The 27438-nt window shown below is 43.7% G+C and overlaps 2 protein-coding genes across 4 annotated transcripts in view; one reads left to right on the plus strand and one right to left on the minus strand.

Annotated features, from left to right (window-relative positions):
- LIMS2 (LIM zinc finger domain containing 2) overlaps positions 1–24493 on the minus strand; it is a 29239-nt gene extending 4746 nt beyond the window's left edge. Inside the window, exons 1-9 of one of the 3 annotated variants that reach the window (XM_084212698.1) lie at positions 24365–24493; positions 14023–14182; positions 13058–13124; positions 12620–12740; positions 3588–3737; positions 2601–2751; positions 1448–1540; positions 520–568; positions 260–335 (exon numbers count right to left, since the gene is read on the minus strand). In XM_084212698.1, the coding sequence (XP_084068824.1) occupies positions 260–335; positions 520–568; positions 1448–1540; positions 2601–2751; positions 3588–3737; positions 12620–12740; positions 13058–13124; positions 14023–14182; positions 24365–24375 (878 nt within the window). In that variant the 5' untranslated portion in view covers positions 24376–24493. Of the gene's footprint in view, positions 1–259; positions 336–519; positions 569–1447; positions 1541–2600; positions 2752–3587; positions 3738–12619; positions 12741–13057; positions 13125–14022; positions 14183–18214; positions 18442–18762; positions 18887–24364 lie in introns of those variants that run through there. The other 2 variants (XM_084212697.1, XM_084212699.1) reach the window with 2 other exon arrangements.
- Positions 9742–10773, plus strand: GPR17 (G protein-coupled receptor 17; the record flags this gene model as incomplete). The annotated part of the gene is made up of 1 exon (XM_084212264.1): positions 9742–10773. One exon carries the CDS (start codon positions 9742–9744, stop codon positions 10771–10773), a length of 1032 nt encoding a protein of 343 aa, XP_084068390.1.
- Positions 24494–27438: the final 2945 nt, after the last annotated feature.

The raw sequence follows: 27438 nt of genomic DNA on the forward strand, positions 1-27438 counted from the left end.
TCCCTCTGTACTGCTAAATGAGCTCCCCTCTTACCCAACCTCCTTACAGAACAGATTAATGAAGGAAAATAGATCAGAGAGGATGCTGTGTCAGCTCCCTTTCAGTGCTGAAATCAGTAGAATTATAAGCACCTGTTCCCACAGAGGAAAGGTATATTGGCCTTCAGAGAGGCAGAGGCTCACAGCTCCTCCAGGCTGATACCCTGCCTTAGGGGCAAATGTTTCACTCATGTGGTCCAAAATACAAACACTGACTTACTTCAGTGTGAGCTTGACGTTGCAGGTGGAGCAGGAGAAGCAATTCACACACCAGGCCTTGTTAAGAGCTGATACCACTGCAAAAGTAAAAGCACCAAGTTAGAAGAAACTGACGGATTGTTTGAATTCAGATTTAAATCCAAATTCAAATGAGGCCAGATGTGGAAACAAACACTTATCTTGCAACTGTGGGACTGCAACAGCTGCACTAACAAATGAAACAAGGACAGCAACCCAAAACAAGGAGAGAACAAATCTTACCATCTCCCTCTATCACGTGGCTGCAGTTGTAGCAGACATCTCCAAAGAGCTGCACAGAAAAGAAATAAGAATACAAACTCATGTTGCTGACTACTCATGGTCCCCAAATCACACAGCTGGTGTGAACATTAAATACTAATAATCAAAGAATTCCCAGATACAGCAGTGCCCCCCAAATATACCAATTTAAATCTTCTGAATAACTTCTCATACACTTGCCAAATAGTCTGTGCTCCTTTGGTCTCATACTACTAAATACTACAAAACCTTTTTTGTTGATGCCTCACACTCTAGCACTGTTAGGGGATCTTAAAGTCCTGTGGAGAAGAAAGGATGGGTAGACTATGATGCTTAGTGTAGACAAACATCTCCTGATGCTCAACTACAAACCCCAAAACAGAACTATTGCTAAAATACAGCTACTGTCAGAACAGCAACACTTACCTCTTGTGAGAGAGTTATAGATCTGACAGAAGAAAATATCAAACCAAAACATTGTTCAGTCGAATCACACCGAAAGAACAGGGTTTGATTGGTTTTTCTGTTGTTTTTGTTTTAATTCATCTACTTTTCTATGTTTTAGACAACACAACAGTTGCCTTGTGCCCACAGAAAGAATTATCAAAGAAGCCCACACAAATACATTAGAAGTAAAATCACAGGGATTTTAATCTCAACCCATGGTCAGTGATTTTCTGTCAATGGCACAAATTAAAATCAGTGTCCCCAAGACACTTCTACTCTGTTTTCAGCATCACTTTTCTGCCAAGAAAAACTATTATTTTTCTGTTAAATCTGACTAATTTCTTAATATTTCATTGCATTATAATTTAGATTATGCAAAATCTGCATAGCTTTGCATATACAAAACATGAAAAAGCATTTGCCAGACACAACAAGTACCTACATCACAGATGGCTGAATTTACCTGATTATAATGAGTCTCACAATAGGCCAGCCCTTTTTTCTCATAGTGTCGGTGCCCCAAGAATGGCTTCTCACACTTGGCACAAACAAAATGCTGCAAAAGAAAAAAAAAAAACACCAACATTCCATGGCAGACAAAGCAACTTTCCCATCACCAGGTAAAAACATGGCAATAAATCCTAGCTCAATACACAACACTTGATCACAGAACAGTTTGGGTTGGAAGGGACCTTAAGGCTCATCTGATTCCAACCTGGCCTTGGACACTTTCAGGGACAGGGCAGCCACAGCTCCTCTGGGCAGCCTGCCCAGGGCATCAGAACCTTACAGGGAAGAATTTCTTCCCAGTCTCTAATCTAAATCTCCTTTTCATTTAAAGCTGTTACCTCAATGCTTTAATCAAGCACTGACAGGAAAGACCTTTATGGGGCAAAAAAAAAAAAAAAAAAAAAAAAAAGAGGAGATATTTAGTCTATTTATAGTGACTAAGAGTTGTATTAAGGATAGGTGGAAGACCTACTGGAAGGACAATCATCTCATGTGTATCCTGATAGACTTGTGGACTATTATCTTGCTTGTTTCAGGGAAGAGAAGCAGGAACAAAAACATAGTTTGTATGAATACACTTCAAAATGAGCAGTAGCATCTCTCTCAGGTGAAGCCCTAGGAGGCATAAATGACTGAAACAAAGATGACTAAAAATCTTCAGAGCAAGTTGTGATGACTCAGCTGAAAATTATAGAAACAATGAACTGAAAAGGCTTAAAAAGCAAGAATTGCTCAGCTTTCAGTAAAAATTCCAACACTGTTATGTGCCAGGTAACTCGAATTGGATAGGATATATCTAAGTACATCACACAAAATAGGAACATTTATTAGTAAGTAAATGCTTTTCAGTGAGGCCTATTCTGCAAGAATCATTATGAATTTTAAAATTAAATTATTACAGTTGTGAAAACAGCTTTATTAGGAACCCTGATGGCCCTGGTGTAACTCATTCACTCACAAAAGTTCAAGACAATCCCAAGCATAAGCAACTGAGTTTTGTCTGAATCCATATATTACAGACCACTTGTATGTCTACAGCTTCCAAGCAGCATTAGCCCTGTTCCAGACGAGCTGCTGAAGGAAGTGTCAGGTTCAGGAGGCCTCACCTCGACGTGCCACTGCTTGCCCAGAGCGTTGACCACGCGGCCCTCGATGGGCCTGCGGCAGGCCCCGCAGATGGGGATGCCCATCTTGTCGTGGCAGGGCAGGCAGTAGAGCTCCCCCTTCAGCTCCCGCGCCTCGGCCGTCAGCTCCTTCCTGCCAACACAAACCCCAGCTCAGGGCACTGAGGGAAACTCTGCGGCGCACAGGAGCAAGTGCTGGAACACTAAACCTGAAAGTTAACTTAGGCAACGTTCACACTGCAAATACAGTCATTTTACCTGGTGAAATACAGTTATTGGCAACTCATCTTTCTAAAATTGCCTTCTCAGTTTGCCAGACAAGAAGGTACGCAGACCATCATGTCTGCAGCTGGATGCTCTCACAGACATACAAGGTGCACCTACATGGACACTCACAGTGCCACGCTAAAACTCGAGGTGTCTCTGAATGGGAGAGCTCAGGTGAAAGAACCATCCTAGCAGGGCTCAACACTGACACATTTACTTGCACTGTTACCCATTCTGGGGCAGTACTGTGACCAGTTAAAATGCCTTCATGGTAAGCAACTCAGGTCAGACAGGTATCAGCATGGCAATGGACAGGGACACAAAACTGACACAGCTCATTGAGCCATCTCTCTTTTTTTCTATCCAGGATTTCAAAGTGAAACTACTTTGGACAGCCTGGTAACTCCTATTTTTGGAAAACTCTACTATGGTAATCTGCACACAGCCTTTTCAGATAAATTCATGTCAAGGAACTATTTTCACTTTCATTATAAACTATGTTAGAATAAGAGAAAACTGAATGGCAAAATAAAATTCCTGTAGTTTTTCCAAACTTATCTCAGCTTCTCCTCACACAATTTCTATTTGCTCAACAATAACAATGTGAAGGCAGCGAAGTTTAGACCTTGGGAAGGACTGCACTGCTGACTCAACAGTTTGTCTCTCTCCTTTTCCATCAGAATTTACAGTATGGCAACATACCCACAGTGGGTGCAGTTGAAGTGATCTGGATGGTAGGAATCATTCCTAAACATCAGAGGCTGCTCATCAATTATCAAGTGGCACTTCTGACAGATGTACTTGCCCAGTCCCTTGGCTTTTTCACGGTTGTGGCATGGCCTGCACAGGTGCCTGGTTGAACAAAGTAAAGGAAAAAAATATTTAAAAACTCTTTCTCCTAAAACAACACTTAATACATACTGTAGGAAGTACTTTATGTAACAGAGCTGTCTTCTGAGGTCAGACTAAACATAATTCAGTTTGGTGTCCAGTGTTTCACACCAGTTGCAGAGAGAAGAATGAGCATAAAGCAGTCACACAGTTGTATTTCCTTAGAAGACTACTCCAGCATTCACTGATTTATGTGCCATCAGAGGTATTACCCAGTTATTCTTCTAGGGATCCTTTCCAACTCTCCAGATCTTTTCTGACAGCTGGGCAAGGAAAGGTGGCAACACCCTCTATCTATAACTAAGGGATCCAAACATAGCAGAGGCATTACAACACTGGGAGGAAGTCAAAAAGAGAATAAAATGTATCAAAGCAAAGTGCATTGCTTGAATGCCTTTTACCATGGCTGGATTCCTTAGTCTTCAATATCTAGGAAAAACAAGAGACCTCTTGTTGCCTACAAATTCCTTTTACTCCCTAAGTCAAAGAAAATTAAGACCCATGCAATTTTATGTGGTAAAAACAACTGCATTCCTAGCACAAGTTCTTGAACACATTACAAGTACACTTCTAAACAGGCAGATAACCCAAATTTATGGTAGAAAGGCTCAGGCAAAGGCATAAAAAAACTTGTGAAGGCTGATGAAAGCCACCAGTTTTAGCCCAATACTTAGGAGCTTTGAGGAGAAGCTGTTGCCTATTATCTCTCCCTCTAGCTTCAACACTGTGGGCTGGGAAGAATTTATGGTAAAAGAAAAATGACAGAGAATGACTTCTGTGGGTTGCTTTGTCCCAAAACTAACAAGTCTGCTTCATTCCTTTCACTGTATCACTATGTCAAACACTCACTGAGATTCATAGGTCATTCCCAAAACACATCAGACAAAAGAAAAAGTTCAAATGGAAAGGGCAGATTTACAGATTAAGGAGCAGGTTCTTCACAGGGCCCCTTCCAAAATTCTGCCCTGACGAATTATTTACCCTTAGATCTGTGAAATGAGGATAAGAATACAACACATGTTGTTGTGAGGCCTCAAACATTTATGACTCTCAGCTGGCAGGTGCCTGTCTAAGTGCTAAGTATCATTATTATTCTCTCCAAATCTGAGTCCTTCTGTCAGCAAGTGTCTCTGCCCAGGGCTGGAAGCACTGTCCGCCCAGACGGAGTCCAGAAAAAGCAGACAGCACCCCATTATAAGGAAACACACAGCTGTGCTCATCTCAGCATAAAGGCATCAATTTTACTCAGCACTGTCAAATGCAGAGTAATTATACAGGGCTGGACAGGGGGACCCCAAAGCAAGAGTACTGAAAGAGACCCCTCTCATTCAGCTGAATGAGATGCCTTCAGCCATTTGCACTGATAAACCATTATCAACCCCCACCCCACTCACAAACCCTCTGCCCTCCCACAGACCCTCTCTTTTGGAAGCAAAGGGAAGTGCTGGACAGGCTAAGCTGTTACCATAGCAGCCTCCCCTCTCCCTAACCCTCTCCCCCTCCCCCTTCCCACCATTATGGAATTATCCCATTCTGAAGTGTCCTGTTGCGTCTGTTAATACTAGATTTCCCCCAAACAATGCATCTCTCCACCCCCCTAAAATAATCAGGGGACTCCAAGGATTCTGTGTTTAGGGCTGGAGGTTCAGCAGCAGCCTTCAGTAAGCACCATGAACACTGGCATATTCATGCAGGATACTCATATCTATACCAGCAGCCCCAGCGCCAAGAGCTCAGCTGGGATGAAGACTGCTCCTCAGTGCTGGGGTGTCCTCTCCCCTGCTCTCTTGTGTGACTGAGCTGATAATGTGCTATCAGAGCAAGGAGGACACTATATAGAGGGGCTCCCCTCTCTGCTCTCAGCAACTCTACAACTTTGCACTCTCTTGGAATCATCTTGCTTGCTCCGCTGTTTCTACCTAGTTTGCTTTCATCAGAAGGAGTTCGTTGAGATATTTCCCAAAAGGACCCTACAATCCACCCACAGGACGGCACTGTAAAGAGGTAAGAGACCAACTTCTGTTAGTAGAGGCTTTTTTTTTTTTTTGAGCTTTCCTAATGGCATTAGTTTTAGCTGGTGCCAATGAGGAGCAGAACCCATACTGAGGTGGATGAATATAATGGAAATATCTCAATCTAAGAATAGGCAGCATTTTCTGAACTTCAAAGAATATATGTCACTCTTTCAAAACAAAAAAGGTTTTCGAACTTTTGTACCTAATGTATATCCATTTGTGCCAGTTGTATGGTACGTCTAGTGCTCTCTGACACTGCTTTGATACTCACAATAACCAAGTATTTCAGCTGAAATACAGGCTCAGCAGAGAGTGATTCTCAGGAGAATAACTTCAGTCAGAAAAGGACTATTTCTAATCAAGAGTACTTTGAGTGAAAGATAGGAGACATTCATTTGACAAGACACTAAACTCATAATCACAAAAATGCACAAACCAGTATAATCACACCAGAAACTGCTGTAGCTGAGAGCAAGAACAGGAATTTCTGACACCTACCACAAACTCTAAAATACAGGTCAGTGGGCAAACAAAAGTTCCAAAGAGCCAGGTAACTGTGTTCAATGAGCTAAAGGTTTCTCCTGCTAGTTCTTTCATTAATGACAGACAGAGCATCTGCTGAAAGAGTGATTGCATTTTGTCCACACTGACAGCCTTGTGGATTGTCCTCTTGCTTGTTTCTGAGCAGAAGAGAAACAGGGCATGAAATATGTTCAGAGTGCATGCATGTATTTCAAAGGAGCAGTGACACCCCCATTTCAGCTCAGCCCTGGGAGGCCTGGGATAATGGCTCATTCCAGAACAGTGCTCTGTTCAGCAATACATAAATCACTAAATATTCACACAACACATCAAGAGTGCAGTCCAAGCAGAAATTACTGGATAATGAGCCAGACTCCTAAAGGAGTTTTCTGTTTGGGGAATGAAAGCCTCTTGCACCATACAGCTTAACAAAGACTACACATTATAGGTAATTTGTGAAGGTTTCTAGTTTGCTCTTAACATTCATACAGACTATAGGAATCCCAGTGATTTGTTTGTAAAAATAAAAAAAAAACTAAACACATTTATTTTAAGTTTATAGGATAAACCCAAGGAGAATAGGAGTGGAACTGCAAATAACTGCAAAGGGCTTTCAACACCTTCTAGAGAACGCACTGTCAGAGAATTATTACTTTTCTAAAGCTGTAGAATTACGTTGAAAACATGTAAAATCTAAAAATAAGCCCAACAATTAATTCTAGTGACATGTCGGCTTTTTTCTGAATCTACTCAAGTGCTACACCACTATTTTCACCCATTAACTAGAATTACAAAAAAAAAAAAACCCATTAAAGCTGTAATTAAAATTTCCTTTTAGCTTAAAACATAAGCAAAATTAGAAAGAGGACCACTTTCTTTTTCTATAACTTCTAATCAAAAAATGGAAAACATCTCACTTCACCTTGCTCTAAAAAGTACCTTAGATAACAGCAACTCTCCTATGAAGGCCGTCATTTGCAAAAACTGAATCTATTTCAATTTTATCATTAGTTCTAAGCCTCTCTCTTCCTGACACTGACATACTGGGCTTCCAGATAGCTCTGACATTCTCCTTTCTACTGCAACCCATAGCATTTCGCACTGAAAGCATGTCTGCATAGAAATCCACAGCAAACTCAATGCTGTCATCAGGGAGGATAAAATTCTCAACTTTGAAGTCTTGCCTATTCTAAGTCTGGCACTGACACACAGCTGAATCCGAATTTCCAAGATCTGCCTTAGGAAAGCAATTCAAATGAATTGGTTCAGTGTATCATACTGTTAAACCCCTAATAATCAGCTTGTGAACAGGGAAAAGTCTGCTTACTCCTTCACTCTGGGAATTGATTTAAAGCATTATCAGTAAGACAAGAGCCATCCCAGTCTGTTCCATCAGACAACCCTGGTTTCTGCTTTCTCAGCTGCTCCATTTACTGCTTGCTCAGGTGTCATAACCATGGACAGAGCAATGTTTAGCCATAAGACCATCCCTGGCAGGTGTGTACACAAAGATCACCGATTTACACTTTTTGCAGATTAAAAGCATAATTAAACAACAGGCCTGACATGAAAAAAAAAGGGTTAATAGCCTGAACATGAGGTGATAAGCATCATCATGAAATAACAGCCAGTAAAAAGGAATGGTCTCACATGTTTCTCTTTTGGTGTGCAACAGAAAAATACATATTTAAGCTAATTCCATCCGGGGAGGATAAGCATGTGAGTCATTGTTACTATCCCATACAAACTTTAAACTCTTGGGTCCAAGAATACTTGCAGGTTTTACTTTGTAAGGGATAAATGAATAATATAAACAAAAATTGTGGTCTCATCTGTAAACTTGTAACCTTCATTAAAAAAAAAAAAAAAATGGGGCACTTTCCTTTTGTATGTAAAAGCACAATTTCACAAGTATTTTTACAGATACGGACAAAAGGGCTGTACAGTCTTCCTTGCACATGCAACTGCAAGTAATGGCAAGACAGCAACTTGTTATAAATACTCAAATCCAGAAGGGTATCCAGGCAATGCATGAAGTAAGAAGGGCCCTCTGTGGCCATAGGAAGAACTTCAAATTTCTAAATTTTATCCAGTCTCCCTGCTGTTGACTTTGTCTCTTCAACTGCGAACCAAACAGAAGTTATCCAGCACATTTGTCTCCAGTTATTCCAGTTTTCTGTTCACCTGAAATTAACAGCAGCCAAACTGAACATATTAATTACCTTGGAATTTTCTTACATTTTCCAATAGATTTGTTTGTCCTGAATCCCATTTCACTTCTTGATGACCCCATTATTTTTGGGCATCTGAACAATGAGTTCTGTTGGGGAGCTGGATAATGGATGTATTTAGAGATGTATTAAATACTGTGGAGAAATGGTCAATCAGTACAAAATGCAAGGGTGAACAAAGTGGAAGTACTGCTGCACAGACTGTAACACTTCTGAGGAACCCAAATAATAGAGACAATGCTGGAATTTCAGACCGCCTGCATTTCCCCACCACTTACACCTACAGACAAGCAATGTATAAAAAGCCATGGGTAGGTGCTCAGAAAATCCTACCACACTTCTTGTTGATGCTGTTCAGGACATTGTGAACAGAGACTGGCAAAGCTAAGACCTGTTTTGCTAAGTTTCTACTTGGAAAAGGCCCTGGATAAACTACAGTGGAGCTCAGGCTTTTGAAGGATGACACTTTGAGAGGTGACTGACAGCATGGGCATTATTTAAAATCTTCCCTGAGTCAATTCAGTGGCAAAAGGTGTTGCTACCCATCTGAAAAGTTTCCTCCTATATTGGAACTAGGTGCATTTGCCTTACACACATGACTTCAAACTAAAATAATGCTGAAAGGTTTTCAGGAACCCTGTGGTTTTTTCAATAACAGCAATATTTGACCTGTTTTTTATCCTTTTTAAAGACAAGACAGATATTCCAAGCTAGATCAGCTTACAACAGATACCTGCGCTCAGTAAAGCTGAGTCATTAGGAACTCCAAAGTCCTGAATCAGGCTTTCAAATTGAAATATGGCAAATACTTTCTAGATAGATACACAGAACTCACTCCTACTCCTCTTAACCAGACACACAAGCATCTCACTACCTGGTTATAAAACTGACCTCAGCACAGGCTGGAGGCAAGCCCATCACCAGCTAGCCAGCTCTTCACTGGGGCTCCTTCCACGGGAATTACTGCTCTGGTAAACCCATCTGCATAAAGGGTATTCAGAATTCTAATATAACATTTAAATTCAGACTGGCCTGTCATACCAAACACTGATGCTAACAAACAGGAGACACTGCTGACTTTCATGCATAGGTTTTCCAGGTTTTTTTGTTTTGTTTGCCCCAAATCCAGGCTCTTCTGTAATATAATGTCTTAATTCTTTCACATTTAGGGCTTTTTCTTCAGAACTGTGGGGGAAAATGAATGGGCCTGCAGCTTCAAGCCTGCCCTTCAACTGCTCAAATCAATCAAATTTCAATTTGGAAACATCAGAGCAATGTGGCAAAGAGACACACCTTGAGAACATGATTTTTGCCACTTTCTACTTTCTGGATTTCATCCTGGCTTTTGCTGGCAATGCCCTGGCTCTTTGGCTTTTCATCCGGGACCAGAAGTCAGGCACGCCTGCGAACATTTTCCTGATGCATCTTGCTGTGGCTGACCTGTTCTTTGTGCTGGTACTCCCTACCCGGCTGGTGTACCATTTTTCTGGTAACCACTGGCCATTTGGTGAGATCCCATGCAGGCTCACTGGCTTCCTTTTTTACCTCAACATGTATGCCAGTATCTACTTCCTGATGTGCATCAGTGTTGACCGTTTCCTGGCCATCGTGCACCCGGTGAAGTCCATCAAGCTCCGCAGGCCCCGCTATGCCCATGTGACATGTGTTCTTCTGTGGGTCATTGTTGGGGTGGCAATGGCACCTCTGCTGCTCAGTGTGCAGACCGTCCAGATGAAAAACACAACTGTCTGCCTGCAGCTCTACAGAGAAAAGGCCTCACGCCACGCCCTTGTGTCCTTAGCAGTAGCATTCACCTTCCCCTTTGTGACTACTGTGACTTGCTATTTACTCATCATCCAGAGCCTGAAGAGTGGGAGCAGAGTTGAGAAACCTCTGAAGGAAAAAGCTGTCAAAATGATCATCATGGTCCTGATGATCTTTCTAATTTGCTTTGTGCCTTACCACGTCAATCGCTTCATTTATATTCTCCATTACAACGGGAGCAGAGCTTCCTGTGAAACGCAGCGGCTCCTGGCCCTCAGCAACCGCATCACCTCCTGCCTCACCAGCCTCAACGGGGCCTTCGACCCCATCATGTATTTTTTTGTGGCTGAGAAATTCCGTGAGGCTTTGTGCAATCTGTTTTGTATTAAAAAGACCATAATGCTGCCTCAAACATATGAGGGTAAGACAAATGAAAGCTCACTGAGTGCTAAATCTGAACTGTGAACATGACTCTTGTCAGCATCAGTGCTTCATCTTAAGAACACTCTCTTCCACCAAAATCAGCTGAGAGCACAAATATGCAGCAAGGCAGTGCAACCAGAGTCAAACTCATCCTGAGAAGGGAAGTTCAATTGTTTTTATGGGGCTGCCATTAACAAGAACCCCTTGACCATAGAGAACATGCGTGTTTGTGTTGCTGAAACTGCAAACAAGGGCAGTTCTTCTGGTTTCCAAGAAATGAAACTGAGGGTTGAGCACTTAGGAATAGGGAAGGGGACAATGAGGGAAATGGACCCATGTTTTTTGGTTTTGTTTTTTTTTTTTCCAAAGAAGTTAATTCCCAAAGCACTCAGTGCTTCCTCTGCACAATGCATACAAGCCTTATTGAAAATTTCCCACTGTGCCAGCAGTAGAGATCCACTCCTGAGATAGACCTGCCTGATAAAAAACCTCCACATTTGCACATCTTGTTCAAGTTTCTGAATTCAAAGTGTTTATATGTAATAGAGAGAAAATTGGCACTAAATGGTGACAAGAAAAAGAAAAGAGACCAGAATGAAGCAATGAACCCAGCCTGGACAGGAATTAAGACAGAAAAGATTCCTAGCTTTAAGATAGCTTACAGTTCTTTTTTGTGACTTATTCCTTCACAACAGATAAGACTATTCCTTCACTATGGATAAAGTAGGGATGGATCATTATTCTCACTGTTACAAATTGCATCCAGCAGAACATGCCTGGGAGTGACAGGCAGACTAGGGCAGACCAGGTACAATGAAAAGGGAAAAAAACCCACAAGTTTCCAACAATATTTACTAGAAGAGTGCTTCAATGCTATGGATATAAATGTTACAGGAAATAATGTGACAGGTGAAACATATTGTTACAGAGATACACACACCTCTCTCTTTGCTATGCTTTAGGAACAAGTTCCTTACCATTTTAGATTGGGTCCACTAATTACAAAATCAAACATACTTTATCTTAGTTGAACTGCTTTTATCCTGACTGCTTCTCCAAAACACCCTAAGTGCTATTCCAACAGCCCATTCTAGCAAGATGAGACACCAAAAGAAAATCAATTATGCCCAGCTCAAAAAACTAAGGCACAAAGGTTGCACACAGTATGAAAAATAAGAGGGAGCTGAGAAGACTCCCTGCTGGACAGATATAGGTATATGACCTTTTCTTCCTTCCTTCACCATTTAGTTAGTGAAAATATAAACTCTAGGAAACTACTAGGTTTTGCTCATAATATATGAAAGCCTAAAATTAACTCTGAATTGTGCAACACTGTCTGCTAACTGCTGGACTCTGTTATTTTCTTATAATGATATGCTTTTGTATAAGCTCTCTTTTGTGTTTTTATTTCTTATTTCTGAATTAAATGCATCAATCGACCTCTAGGATTCATTTGGTATTTCTGCATTTAAAATAAATGATTTCTGAAGACCAGTGGAATCACAGGCTGAAAAGACTTTGCTGTAATAATTGTGTTATTCTTTTGGCCTTTTGCTACATCTTGATTTCCCGCTCAGAGGCTTACTTGATAAACAGCCTGCCTGAGATCACCTAATCCCTTTTTCTCACTTATTATGCAGGCTTCTGCCTGAAATCCCTTTCTTTTCCAGAACACATTCACTAGCCACTAAAATTTCAGTTTCTTCTTGGAAACAAGAACATGTTTCATTGGATGAAGAACTTCTCACCTAAGAAGTTATTCCTAAAGTTTCTTCCGTACCCTTTCAAGCTTTCCTTCTCAGTGTAAAACTCACTGACCACCCTCAGCATCTCACAGCTGTATCAATAACACACTGATAAAACTTTCTGACCTCCTGCTCCCTCTTACCTGCCAGCATTCTTCACAAAGCCCAGGTCAGCAAGGGTTATATCACAGAGCTCACAGCGGAAACATTCTGGGTGCCAGTTGTTGTTCATTGCCTTGATAACACGCCCAGTAATGAACTCACCTGCAAAAGGAAACCATGAGATGCGTGCAGAAAACAGTCTTATCAAAATCTACTGTCCTTCACAGTCCTTCCACCGTAATTCCATAATTACTATTACAATCTAACTTCAGAAGAAAACCCCAAAAAACCCACTTATTGCCACAACCAGAATAACCCAAAATCACTGCTGGTATCATGATTTGTTCTCACCTAGAACTCTTGACTCCTTAAAGCAACCCCAACAACCCCAGCCCAAGGCTGGATGTGCCAGCAATGCAGCAAGGTTTGCACAGCTCTGCAGTTGTTAAGCCCTGATGTTGATATTTGCCACTTCTTACCACATTCCCCGCAGCAAGGAGCAAACAGCATCTGGAAGTCATGCTCACAGTACTTCCTACCTTCAAACTGCAAACAAAACAAGAGAGAAGGAGCCCTCATGAATAACTGAACTACTTTTACATCTTGACAGTGCAGCATGTTTTTCCATTGATATGACCATTTAGTCAAGGTCATCACATTTTCCTGTTCTAGCCCCCTACACACCTGTTTTTCAATTCCTAAAGGCTCTCATTAAAGAAACACCCACATATGGCTACAGCCTCATGGTGAATTTGCACAGCTAAATTAATAGCAGTGATACACCAAGACACTAAAAATCCTGAAGAATACCCCAATCCTTTTCTTATAGCTGCTTTTAATTTCATTTTTGCTTTAGTTTAGTTCAAAACTACTATTCTTCCTATACAAGGCTAAAACTCATGTCAAAACAAAATACAGCAAGTTTAAACCAATGTGTTATTTAAAATATGTGCTTGTGCATATTCTGTAAAAAAACTCAACCTAGCTTTTAAATGGGTTCACTTATTACAGTTGCCCAACTGGAACAGTTTAGTACAATATGTCCAAAAATAAAGACAAAAAATCACTTTTTTTTGTCTAATGAAATATTAAGGCCAGGTTGGACAGGGCTTTGAGCATCCTGGTCCAGTGGAAAGTGGCCCTGCCCATAACAGGGTTTGAAATGAGATGATTTATAAGGTCCTTCCAACCCAAACCATTTTGTGATTCTGTGATGATTAACAAAACATTTGTTATTTTATTTTTGAAATGTCTTACCCAAAGAGCAGCTTTTGCTGTTACTGAAGGAATATGTGAGGAAAAAAAAAGGGAAATGAGGTTGGAAGCTCCTCAAAAAAATGGCAACATATTTAGGGCTAAGAAATTAAACACGCAAGAAAGCTGAGAATTCCTTGCATTTTACCGGAGCTATCTCTCTTCTCTTGCAAGCAGCCTGAGAACTCACCTCATAGAAGAGTCCCTCTGGGAACTGTCGGAAGCACTGGGCACAGACAAAGCAGCTCTCGTGGTACAGCTCCCCATTGCTGTTCACAATCCTCTCGGCAGGGTCGAACCGCGCCTGGCAGCGCTCGCACACGGCGTTCGCCAGAGCATCAGACATGTTACTGCAATAAAGGCAAGAGCAAGAAGATTTACAAACACAACACTCCAGCTTCTTTAAACTCCCTTTAACGTGAAAAGAAAAAAGATCAATGAGTCACTGACATCAGTTAGAAATAAAGTTCTGACAACTCATACGTGGCAGATGAGGACAAATAGCAGAGGTACCTATTGCACACTTTTGGCTACTTCACCAAAATTTCACCCCATTACATCATCCTGCTAATAGCTCATAGCAAATACGCCCAATTTTTCACAAACCAGTAGTTTGGAGAGCAGAAAACTGAATTATCTTGACTTCTTGGGCCTTCTGGTCTCAGGGTATGGACACTGCACACCAGCCACTGAAATGCAGTGCAGCTGGGACACTGCACACCAGCCACCCCAGGAGGGATTCCCACACAAGTCCCACCACTGTCTTGGTAAGAAAGATAATGATGACACAGGGACTCCCCTGATGTTGATGCTGCTGCTGACAAGATTTCCTCAAAAGCATAAGAAAGATGACTGTGATACAGTCTGAGCTGTCCACTCAAATGAGCTAGTGAGTGTCACTCATTACGCAGATGAAAGAAACTATTAGTCCGGGAAAATATAAATGAAAGAACCAGTACAAAAAATAACAACTCAGTTCTCTGCCTCAGCTGAAACTTTTGGGAAGAGCCAGACTACAGGAGTCAAGCGAACCGCATCAGCTCCTGACCAATGTATCTCCTGTAATGCAAACCAGCAGCTGTGGCTTTTTGACAATCCACACCAAGAGTTTTGCATCCTTGCTCTTTTTCCATTTTTAACTCTACATCCATTTTCACTTAAGACATTCTATTGTTTTACACTCAAGCTACAATTTGCCACTTCAGCATTGCCCTAAAGATATGACTTTGCATTTATTCAAAGGTCTTACTTTAACATTTGCCAATTTCTTAACTTCCTCTGAGTACACACACCTGTATGCCCTCTTGTTTATACAAAACCAAGCATTTTTTCAACTAGCTCAAGGTTAAATTTAACCAAAGCTGGAAGGAAGAGGGAACACCTTGCTAATTCACACCAATTTTATGGTTCAGTTTACTTCATGCGGCAAAAACACCTCTGCTGGCAGCACAGGGAAAGGAAGAGTAACGCCACAACCATCCTTTTGAAAAGTTTGACTTGCTGTGCCACTCACCAGATATCTACTCCCAAATCTTTCCCACAAAGGACAGTCCCAAATATAAAGCGCTTCTTCTATTCTGTTTGCTCATTGATTTTTTGCTATTCAGTAAAATAAAGAATCTTCCTCTGTTTTAACAATAAACTGGTGACACAAAGACAGGAAAGGCTGTTAAAACACGATGAGATCAGCATCCTGAAGCTATCCTATCCTGTCCTGCACAACCCAAAAAATACCAGCATTGAAACAATGCTTTTCCCAATCTTTCATCAGTATATGCTGTATCTTTAAGAGATTATCTTTGACAAAGTACCTGATTCACAAAAATTATGTTTTTACCATTATAACTAGGTTTCTCATGCTTTTGACTTCTCAGAAGTATTTACTCTAAAGTACCAGCATAGATCTTGAATGGAAAAAAAAAGGAACAAAATTGCCAGTAAATGATGACCAATTACTTGTAAAGACACACAGCAGTGTTCACTCAGCCCAGGTAAATATCAACATAAAGAAATGTACAGGTTTTAAATAAAATATTCCTCTTACACAGGAAAACCACCCTTTAATTATCAAGCACGTACCACACTTCATCCAGAACATCTCTTTAAAAAATAACTCCTTACACATATTCAATCTTTCTCTTCTTCACTTCCACTAGCTCAAAGGAGCTTACATGTGATGTTTGTTTACCAGCACTGACAACACAAATAATTCCCCACACATATTCACCAATTACCTCCTACTAGCAGCAGCACGACTGCTGGATTACTCTGCCTGAATAAAGGACATAAACTATCAAGGCCTATCAGGAAGGAGAAGCAAAAATTATCACTAGCTCAAAACCCATGGATAAAATAATTCAGGAGAGAAATATCTCAAAGGGATTAAAATTGTCAGTACTGTGACCTGCTCAATATAACCAAAATATATTGGCTCCATGCTTACTTTGCTTCAAGGACTATGATGTGAAAAACATACTCAGTTTACTTGTACATCTGCTTTTTCAGAGCTTTTCCTTCCTCTCAGAGGCCTCTTCCATGCTTCTCACTTTTCGTGACCAGCACTGTCCCCACTCAATGGCATCACCATTTCCTTCACCTCCTTGTTAGTTCCCTCCTCATTCAATTCTCATAAATTGACACCCACAGCTTCTTATAGGAAAAATAAAAAATTTACCAACTAACTAAGAGCTATTAGCTAAAAAGAAAAGAGCAGGAAAAGGAGGGTTTTAGTGAGGGATGCACAACTCATATTAAGAGGCCAAACCAATTCCTCATGTCCAGGTAAGCATCAGGCCTACTTCCTGCTAAAAAAAGTCTAAAATTCTGAACTGACTGCTAGGAAAAGAAAATTATCTCTCCTGGATGCTCACTGCTCTCTCCAGTGACTCAGACTTCAGATCCCACATTGCTGCTGCAGCTCACAGTTCTCCCAAAATGCAAGAAACTAAGTTTGATTTAACTCCTGCTAATTTACTGCCACAGCATATATTGCAGTTGAGATGGCCACAATACACAGAGTATCACAATTTCAGAAAGCTTCAACCCATACACAGTAACACCTCACCTCTTCAGAAGGCTTCAGGTGTCTGCCCATACAGAGTAACATCATGTCACTTCAGAAGGCTGCAAGCTCTGCCCTTCTTGTTCCTTAGCCCAACCTTTTATGCCCTCATGTTCATTCATTGCCCCTGTGTGCCCTCTGTTCCCTCTGGTGGTTGCTCAGTGCCCCTGGGCACTCCATGGCTCATTGCTGTCAGTGCTGCTCACCTGTTCTCACAGCTGGAGCCATCAGGGATGAGGTTTGGCCATTACCACAAACTGCCTACCTACAATTTACCTCCTTCACAAAATTACCTAATGAAAATTCAGGAGCAAAATTTTAATGTGAAGCCTGGAAAAAGTAATCATATCAAGCAATGGAATTGTCTGGCAGATTTAAGAAGGTTTACATGTTCTCATGAAGCAGCTACAGTTGAAAGCTTTGGTTTTTGAAGCTGGACTGGAGTTATTTACAAAACCTAAAATCAACAAGCTTGCTATTAACAGTACAGGTAAAAAATTGACTACTGAGCCCTAAAACCCAAAGAATTATTTCATCAACATTTTGAAAAAAATTACTGCATTTCATCCTTTTTTTACTCCCACAGTGCCCAAATGCTTCACCATTAACACCACTAGCACTGTCACAGTTTAACACTGGCCAAACACCAAGCATCCAAACAGTCACTCACTCACTCTCCCCTGCTACAGCTGGGCAGAAGAGAGGAAAAAAATTAAACAAAGGGTTCATGAGTTGAGGTAAGGACTGGGAGAAAACACTCCATGGGCAAAACAGGCTCAACTTAGAGGTACAAAGTGAATTTCTTACTAAAAAAGTGAGAGGAGGATAATGAGAAGTAAAATAAGCCCTTAAAACACCTTTCCCCCCTCCCGCAACACCTCCCTCCTTCCCATGGAGAGTGCAGGGACACAGGGCATGGGGGTTTTGGTCAGTTCATCACCCGTGGTTTCTCTCACTGCTCAGGAAGAGGAGCCACTCCCCTGTGAGACCATGGGGTCCCTTCCCACAGGAGACAGCTCTCCAACGTGGTTCCAATCTCACATGCAGCAGTCCTCCCAAAACTGTCGCAGCATGGGTCACTCTTCCACAGGGTGCAGTCCTCCTCCAGCCTGGAAGCAGGGCCACCTCTCTCCACCAGGTCTCCCACTGGATCACAGCCTCCTCCAGGCACCCACCCACTCCAGTGTGGGCACCTCTCCCACGGGCTGAGGGTGGATCTCTGCATCCCCATGAACTGCTTCACCATGGTCCTCACCACAGCCTGCAGAGGAATCTTAGCTCCAGCACCTGAAGCCCCTTCTCCCTCTCCTTCTCCACTGACCTTGGTGTTCATGTTGTTTCCCTCACGTGTTCTCACTTCCTTCTCTTCTCTGGCTAGAAAAAAATTGTGCCCCACTTTCTTTTGATTTTCTTCTTCAATGTTATCACAGAGGCATTACCAATAGCCCTAAGTGGCCTATCCTTGGCCATGTCCATCTTCAGAGCCATCAGGGACTGGCTCTGCCAGACATGGTGGAAGCTTCTACCAGCTTCTCACAGAAGCCATCTCTGTGGCCCCCCTGATACCAAAAACCAGGCCATGCAAAACCAACACAAGCACTAATGCTAGTTCTGAACAGTCTAGCACAGAAATGGGAAAGGTTCTCCATTGTTGCCTTCCTGTTATTGTTAAAAACTGAAAGCTTTCTCATCAGGAAAGTCCTTTCCTTCTTAATCTACTTGGAAATGAAAACAAAGCGACCTCATCCCCTCTGGCTCTGCGCCAACAAGTCTCACTTTAAATAAAGCAGCCCCACCACCAGAACCGAAAATCTATCAAATCCTGGAAAATACTTTAACAGCACCATTCCCTTCATCTTGGAGACATACCCACGAGTCCCAGCTGCCGTGTCTGTCCTGCTGCTCAGCAGTGACCCTGTGCCACTCAGCCGATCCTGCCGGCGCTGGTACAGCTTGGAGGCTGCCAGCCCCCGGAGCCTGAGGCCGGCCATGGCACCCCCGGCCCCTCCGCAGGGGAATGCAGGGACACAGCTGGAGCAACACCGGCAGCACGACACTCAGTGAGTCACCTTCCTTTGGGCTGTTGCGTTTACATTTTAGAAGAGCTGAAGCAGGATGCATAGACACCCCATCAAGCACTGCCTGTCTGCCATTCTGCCACATTCTTAAAGATCTGACAGCCTCTTTCCTGTATTCCACTAGGAATTATCTATTTAATGCAGCACACTAGGGGCTACATCAGCACCTCATTCTTTCCTAGTCTTGCAGAATGCATCTGTATAAATGTCACAACTGAGGTAAAAAAAAAATAAATCCTGAGTCTTCACATAATTAGGACACTTAAATCAAGAAAACTTTATGATCAAAGCCCAGAGTAATGGAGAAAGGCAAAGCAGATTACTAGAGCTCTTGATAGCAAACACTACAGTTTACTGCAGATCAGTATCTGACCCTGGCATCTCCAAGTACTTCCCTGCAGGCTGCTGTACTACACCATGTCCTAAGATACTGTAAACAACAGAGCTGCTCCTCCACTTGGACAAAGCATATTCCAAGAAACAAGGTTGCAAACACTTCTGCTCTCCGGACTCATTGCAGCCGCTCACAGCAGAGGGTCAGGAAGCAGGGAGGAAGAACATACTTGGCATTCCAGGCTCCAAAGCTCTCTGGCCTTCAAGCATTACCATGAAAAATATCCTAAGAGTCATTATTAACAAATTACTTTTTAGTAAATTGTAAGAAAACTAAACGGGAGGGAAAGGGAGGGGAGAGGATTTTTGTAGCATGAGCGTGAAATACAGCTTGGCAAGCTACAGAGGAAAAAAATGAGAAGACTGATGATTTCATGAGTTCTAAATTAATATTAACGAGCAGGAATCCCTTCTGACACTTAAAGAAAAACAGAAGGGTTTACTGGGGCCCAGTAAAACAGGCATGAATAAAGAACAAAATACTTCTAAATTCACAAATCAGCAGCCTTAAAATCTTCAATGCACCCCTCATTTCCTTGAGAGTTTCAGCTCCTGACCTGACAGCAATCTGCTACTATCATTTCTTTCAGACTGTAAGTGTAGTTTATCCATTTCTATTTTAGAATACAAATGGAATAAAGAAAAATGTCCTCCATACTGGGTGTCTCTGCTGACCTTTGAAATTTTAGAGCAATAAACAATTTTTAAAATGTAAGATTAAATCACCTTTTTACTTCTAGCAAAAACCAAAATATTAAATCACCACAACAATAATCTCCCTTATCCTTAAGTAATGTGACAAAAAACCCTCCTTCTCTTTCAAACACTTGAAGATTTTACATGACTCATATGACATTATTCTATTGATTTTCAAACAATCACTCTTCCATGGAACCTATGACTTTCTTCTTCAAAAGGGAAGATGAGGGAATTAAAGAAAAAAAACCCCAAAATCTCAAAAGCAAACATCCTGTCTTCCCATCCCTCAACACAAGCTCACTCACTCACTCACTCCTCTCTTGCCGCCTTACACACAGAGTGAAAATGCATGGGTTTTTTTTTTCTTTCCCTCTTGATATATTGCTTTTAAGAGACAGGGTTGATGCCAAACTCTACAGGTGGTTACTTTCTGGGCCAAAGCAGAGAAGAAAGCAGCCAGACTTCTTTCAGGCATTTTCAGGTTGTTCCTCAGAAAAGGACCTCTATGGCCCCAGAAGAAACTAAGGACCTTCCTATCTAGAGAGCAACAGAGAGCAAATTTAGATAGAAAGATTAAGATTAAAACCACATTTTCAACCCAGAGGAGCAGAAAGGGCTGCTCTTAACTCAGAGAGATAAAACATCTCTTATTTAAAGCAGGTACTGTCCACTCAGCACCAAGAACCTTTTGTAATATTGTCCTTTATACTCCCTCCTCTTTCAACCCATTTCACTTGCAATTGCTTCAGGTAAAGCAGCAGCAGCAGCTCTCTACTGAATTAAAAAAGTATTTAACTAGCTAGGCTAATTGAAACCCAGATACTGTTATTTCTTACCTTCACTGGATTAGGAACAATCAATAAGCATATCTGTAAATGCAGCTGCTCTTCTTTTGTTGACTACAGGAAGTACATAGGCGTATCCAGATCCCAACTTGACTAAGAATAGTGATAACAAAAATTTCTTATGAAGATAATTATGCTCTGAAACATGCACTTGGGAAATATTTTTTCTTAGGCTTTGTATTAGCTTACTTTCTAAAGGCAACACAAAACAGCCAAGGCATATTTCACCTGTGAATTTTCTAATCAACATCACAGCAGCAAAGTCTTAAAGGAAACTCTCTTCCATTCTTGTTTAATAGAAGAGAGTTGGGCATTTGACAACATTTTGCTCACTGGTCATTCACAGATCGTCTTTCTTAGGAATAAGCCCATCACGATAACAAAGAAAAATAAAACAACAAAATCCAGCTAACCAAACAAAATAAATCAACTCCACCCCAAGCTCCAACAATCCTCAAAAAGGCAAAAGTCAAAATGAACACATGGACTAAATACATCAAATGCAATTCTAGAAGCAGTCTTCCCTCATTTATTGGTAAGGAAATACCATAGTTAACTTCTAAATGTTCCAAAAATCTCACCAACTCTATTGGTCAACACTGAAAATCACAGAAAGACTGCTTAGAAACATACTGTTCTTACATCTAATACACTATCTCTTATACAGAATTAATTTTCAAATATAGTTAAAACAACATGTAACCTCATAAAACTAAAGAGTGTGGCCAGCAGGTCAGGGAGGTGGCTCTCCTGCTCTATTTCCCCAATAGCCCAGCCCAGACCTGGCAGTCACAAATACTATTTCTAAAATCCAATTATCTAGTTATCAGTTTTCTCAAGCAAAACACAATTTTCACACTGTAAAAATGTAACTAGTGACATGTTTAAGATTTGCATTTCATTTGCTAGATAGCCACCTAATTTTAGTAAATTTTTACTATGTGTACACAAAAAGAAAGATGTGTATTTCTTTTTCCTTAATGCTAAAAATCAATAAATCAAATCACTGCAGTATTTTAAATTCAGGAGATGCTCTCTGCAGCCAAATGAAACAGAACACAATGAAAATTGAGTTATTTTTCATGTATTTTAATATTAATAATGCATCTCTAATCAGAGTATCTAGAAGAGTGTCCTTTCATATTTCTACTTTATAAGAAAGGCAAAGTGAAAAAGAATACTGTTTCAGCACCCCATGTTATCCAGTCTTTTTCACTTAGAACACTGTAAAACAACACAATCATTCTCTGTGTCAACAATTTCAAGACCAAAGGGACATTTATGACCGTTCCTGGCTCAGGAAGGCTCCCACTGATGGATATTGTGGGGATGCTCCAGCTGTGAAGCAGTTCATCTCCTCCCAGAACCCTGAAAATCTCATGTCTCAAAAGCTGGAGAACATCTGACTACATAGTATCGGCAGACTTGAAGAACTACCAGATAACAAACAGGGAACATCTGGATACCACTCAGCAGAGCGAGCCCTAGCTGGATCTAAGGAAGAACATTCTCAAAGCTGAATTCTTTGCATTGCCACAGGAGTCTGTCCCAGCCTGAAAAACAACACTGAACACAGTGCTTGTCAATAGCATCGGCCAGGCAAGGTGCTGAGCAGTGCAAGTTACACAGACACTGTAAAGATTTGCTGGGAAACCACTACCCTAAATGGAGGATACTGTTAACAAGGAAACAGCCAGCTGAGCTACAGCTGTGACAAACAACTTCAGTAAATTGTCCTGTCCTGGGAATGACAGCAGACAGAACTTTAGAAATAAATGTTGACAGCTGACAAACTTCCCAGGGCAAACAGCTCTGAAAACATTAAATAACACCCGTGTTCACTTTTCATAAGCTAAAGCCAAGGCCTGCTCATTTTAACAGCCCTGTGAAGCAAACCCAAGGAAAAGGGAACAGAAGTCCTGCATCACTTTAAACTGCACACTTTGCAGTGTCTCAGCTACCCTGCAGTTGTCCACCCAGGCTCACGCTTCATGTCAGAGCTTCCAATGAACAGTGTTACACTTTAACAGGCAAGTTTCAGGGGAAGCATGGCAGAAGACAAAGATTTCCGTCCACTGGCACGTCCCACTGTCCTCATGAGTGACTTCACCCAAGGTAAGCCTGTCATTCTAAACAGTACCATGCCACAGTTCTGAAAAAATTAAATCAGCTGGCTTCATACAGCCATAGTTCTTTCAAAGTCCTCTCCATTCTTTCTCCATTTAAGAGCTGGATGAATACCCATGACCTGTGAGCATTTAAGGCTCCTGAGTCTCCATCTAGCTGTTAGAAAATGAATGCAAACTTGTAAATACACACCTGTTTCAAGCGTCAGAAAAATAAAAAAGGAACCATTAAAGACATGAGGCAAAACCCAGAAGAGTTTTGAGCATGTATAATCATCCAAGGGCATCAATTTGACATCACAGAGACCAAAAATAATACATTCCCAAATCACAGATGAGCTTACACAATTATTTGGCAGGTTCTCACACCCAACAACCCACTAATCAGGATCCACTTTGATCAGAAAAAGCTGTGTAATACAAACATCAAGACTTGACACAAAAGGAAAGTGAATATTTATACACAAAGTGCTCTGAATCCATCTCAATCTAATCACAAAGAACAATACTTCAGAACTACAGTAAAATAGTAGGACTCACAAGGATGAGCGTCCTAAAAAGGCCACCTTCCTAATTGTAGTATTACATCTTCATGCTTCTCATCTCCAAAACATTTCACAAAAGCAAGCTTATTTTCACAAACTGCTTATAATGTCTGGGTTTTATTTTACAGATGGGTCAAAAAAGTGACATTACAGCACTTGTGCAAACCCTCACAAAATGCCAGAAAATGCCTTCCCCACTCCTCATTTACAACTGTCAATTAAGTTTCTTCACAGAGTTCTCCACTGTCAGATAGCACGAGAGGAGAATGAAGCTCCAGATTTAAACAGCTCCTGGAACATGTTAACTCTAAGGCCAGCTCGAAGAGGAGAGTGAATCTGTGGGCAGAGGGGCTGCGCGCAGATCAGTGAGGAGGGCCCCGACGGGCGGCGGTGCCGGCACACCGGGCACAGGCTCCAGCCCGGGTCACGCCGTCCGGCCAGAGAGCCGCTGAGCAAGCACAGCTCACATCCACAGCTGCTGACATCTACAGCTGCTGACATCTACAGCTGCTCGCCCAGCTCTGCCTCTGCTCTGCCCTTCGCTGTGTGCCCGCGCAGGGCTCAGGCACAGCGGAGCAGCTCCGCGCTTGCACACCGGGCCGGAGCGTGCCCCGCTCCGCCCAGGCCTCACAGCAGCAAAGCCTTCTGCCCCGACCCTTCCCGCAGGCCCCCATGGCGTTACCCGGGGCCAGAAGGAGCTGTTCCCGACACGTCACGGTCGGCCCAGGGCGGTGAAGGCGGGAACGGCCCAGACCCCCGCCCGGCTCCCGTGTGCCCGGCCTTACCTGCCCGTCATGGCGGCGAACCCCGCGCTGTCACCGAGGGGCTCCGGGGCGGGACAGGCGGCTCGGCCGCGGCGCTGCGGCCCCGGCGGACAGCGCTGACCCCGCCCCGGCGGCGGCCCCGGCCCCTTGGGTGTGGGCGGGCACCGCAGCCTCGGTGACTCAGGGCAGCCCCCCCGGACCTGCGCATACTTTTCCTATAAAGGCAAAGGAATATGGAATAGCGAGGTTGCGGAGCGGAAGGACGGGGGAGGCGGCGGGACAGGCACAGGCACGGCGTTTGCCCTTGCCCGGCCGCCGAAGCTGCTTCGCCCCAGCTGGCAGTAAACCCACGGCAGCCGCTATGTGTGGGGTGAAGGGGGCAGCGCTGGCCCAGCCGCTGCCGGGCGCGCAGTCACATACAGAGCACTGACGGGACTTCGTTCCTGAGATCGGAGCAGCCGCGCTTCCAGCCTGTTCTGCGGGCTGCTCACCCCCGCACACAGCTTACCGGCGAGGGGAAGTGGCTTTCTGGCATTTTACCCTTCGGGTGCAGAAGACGGGTCTGGAAGGCTTCTGGAAAGCAGTTATGGCAACCATTGCTGCTGAAGGATGAGGGACCGCACTGCCCAAGGCGAGCCCCTCCAAGAACGACGTTTTTCATAATGTCATCCCTTCTTGCCCATGTTCAAGCATACTCTGATGTAAACTGAACCACCAAATGTCATAGGAAGCTTCAGACTAAAAGCAATTTCAATCTTTGTTTTCATCTTGTGAGATAGCCCAGTATGCTGTGACTCACCATTGTTACATGTATTGTTGCATTTTGAGAGTGATGATTAAAACCCTGTATGTGCTCTCTGTGTTTTCTGGTGTCCAAAAAATCTCGTTTTTCAGCCCTACAGTAAACATTTAAAACAGTACATTGTTCCTCCCATAGCTGTCTGAGTAACTGCTAGCCAGGGATCCTAACGCAAAACACACTGCCATGCAGTCTTAGATTTTGCCCTCCTTGCTGTGTACCATAGGCAGTGAGTGAACTTCTACCTCAGAGGAGATGGAGGTCAGTCATTGCTCCGCCATTGGTGTGTCAGCTGTCCTTTCTCCTTGCTGCTCCACTCTGTTTCCTAGGTTCAGCAGAGGGTCTTTGTTCAGCTTTTGTAGAGATGGGGCAATGTTTCCCTCTCAATAGGCCTTAAAGAGCTGGAAGGGCTTGGAGAAAAGAAGGCAAGGTGGCTTGTGCTTGTGAAGGTAAGGTGCCAAGGTAAATTTCCCTGAGTGAGAGAGGGCTTGTTGTAAATTGGGAAAGAGAAGATTTGGTGTGATTTCAAGGGTGGCACTTGTAAGAGAGGCCATGGCCGGCTTGCAGGAGGAGCCGTGCTGGTGGCCTGAAGGATGGTGAGATGGGGGAGTGGCTGGAGGGCCTGCAGGAAGGCAGCACTGGATGTGAGATGTGCAAGGCTGTAGAGAGCCAGGCAGGCTGAGCTGGGGCCATAAGGCTGATGGAGGCTGAGCCTAGGGGCCCCAGGTAACCTGAGCAGGAGGTCCTATGGTGTAATGGTGAGCACTCTGGACTCTGAATCCAGTGATCTGAGTTCAAATCTCAGTGGGACCTGAGCCTTTTGGTGCCCTCAGCATGCTTACACTCTCACACCTCTCCTCTCATGCAGCTGCTGCTTCACTTCTGCACTCTTCTCCCATCAATCACACAGCACCTCAGGTGCAGACCACCCAGTCAAGACGGGCCAGGCACAGGACTCTGCTCTGGCACCAATGGCTCCTGTGTTGGATGAACCCAAAGCCTGAGACTGGGCTACACAGCTCTGGGCAGCTCTTTCTAGGTCGGACCATTCCCACAGGAACAGCAGGTTACTCTGAATGCCCACCCCTGTCCACTGCTCCTTTCTTGCTCATTTCCTCTGTGGCTTCCTTTCCTCTTTTCCCTGCCAATTCCTTTCTATTGCCAGGCAATCCATTCAAGGAGATCTACCAGCATTGGGCAGTGCCCCATCTTTGGGCTTCCATTTGTTGCCATGGAACAGAGAGGGATCTTCCTTGCAGAGCAGGTGGTAGGTGAGGGAGGAGGAGAACAAATGACAATGGCTCTCCAGCACTGCTGCACAAAGGCTTTAATGAGAAGGAGCAAAAGTGGCGGCAGAGAACAGAGACCAAGGAGCGCGTGTGGGGGGCCAGGGAGGGCAAGAGATGGGCCCATTTGCCAAGGACAAGGGGGATGATGCGCCGGCCTCAGCAGATCTGACCGCAGCGGGAGAGAGGCAGACACAGGCCTGAGCCCCCCAGGCCAAGGGAGCCCCCAGAAGAGATGGGAACCCCCGCGGTGCTGAGGGAGCTGCCCACAGCAGCTGACAGAGAGGATCCCACGGCGGTGCTCTGAGGGAAGGAGGTGAGGATGGGGCCCGGCATGGTCACCACCACTGGCGAAGGCTCGATGTACACCGTGGAGTCAGCGCAGCGGGCGATGCAGGGCTCACTGCAGCTGCTGGCAAGGGGGGTTGGGCCACAGGGGCCGCAGGGCCGTGGGGGACAGGGTCTGCAGCAAGACATCTCTCGGTGCGGGAGGCAAAGCTGCAACACAGAGCAGGGAGCGCCGACCAGCCTCAGGATCAGTCTGTCTCTCTGTCCCTCAGCTCTCCCCAGGGACACGCTTGGTCTTCAAAACACACTCTGTGCCTACAGCTCCCACCACCCTCCTCGAGCCCTCCGAGTGGCACGGCACGGCAAGGCCGCCCCACTTCAGCAATAGGACCCAGCGGCTTTAAGGCCCTGTGGAAAGACTGCTCACAGCCCATCTCCAGAGCAGACATGGCTGTGTTAGACAATGTCCCGGCACGCAAGGGCACATTTTGTTACACCACGGCAGGTGCAAGTTCTGCTGGGCACATCCCCCTGAGGCTGAGCCCCACTGATCCCCCTGTGCTGGAACAAAGCCCCCTCTTCCCAGCTGTCCCCAGCCCCCAGCATGGAAAGGCTGACCGCCCTCCAACAGTTCTGTGTCAGGCCCAAGCTGAGGCGGCCCAAGGATCGAGCCAGACAGCCTCCATGACAGCAGTGCAGCCCACAGGGAGGGATGGAGCGGG

Source organism: Fringilla coelebs, assembly GCF_963513975.1.
Source record: "Fringilla coelebs genome assembly, chromosome: 10".
NCBI classification, from domain to species: domain Eukaryota; kingdom Metazoa; phylum Chordata; class Aves; order Passeriformes; family Fringillidae; genus Fringilla; species Fringilla coelebs.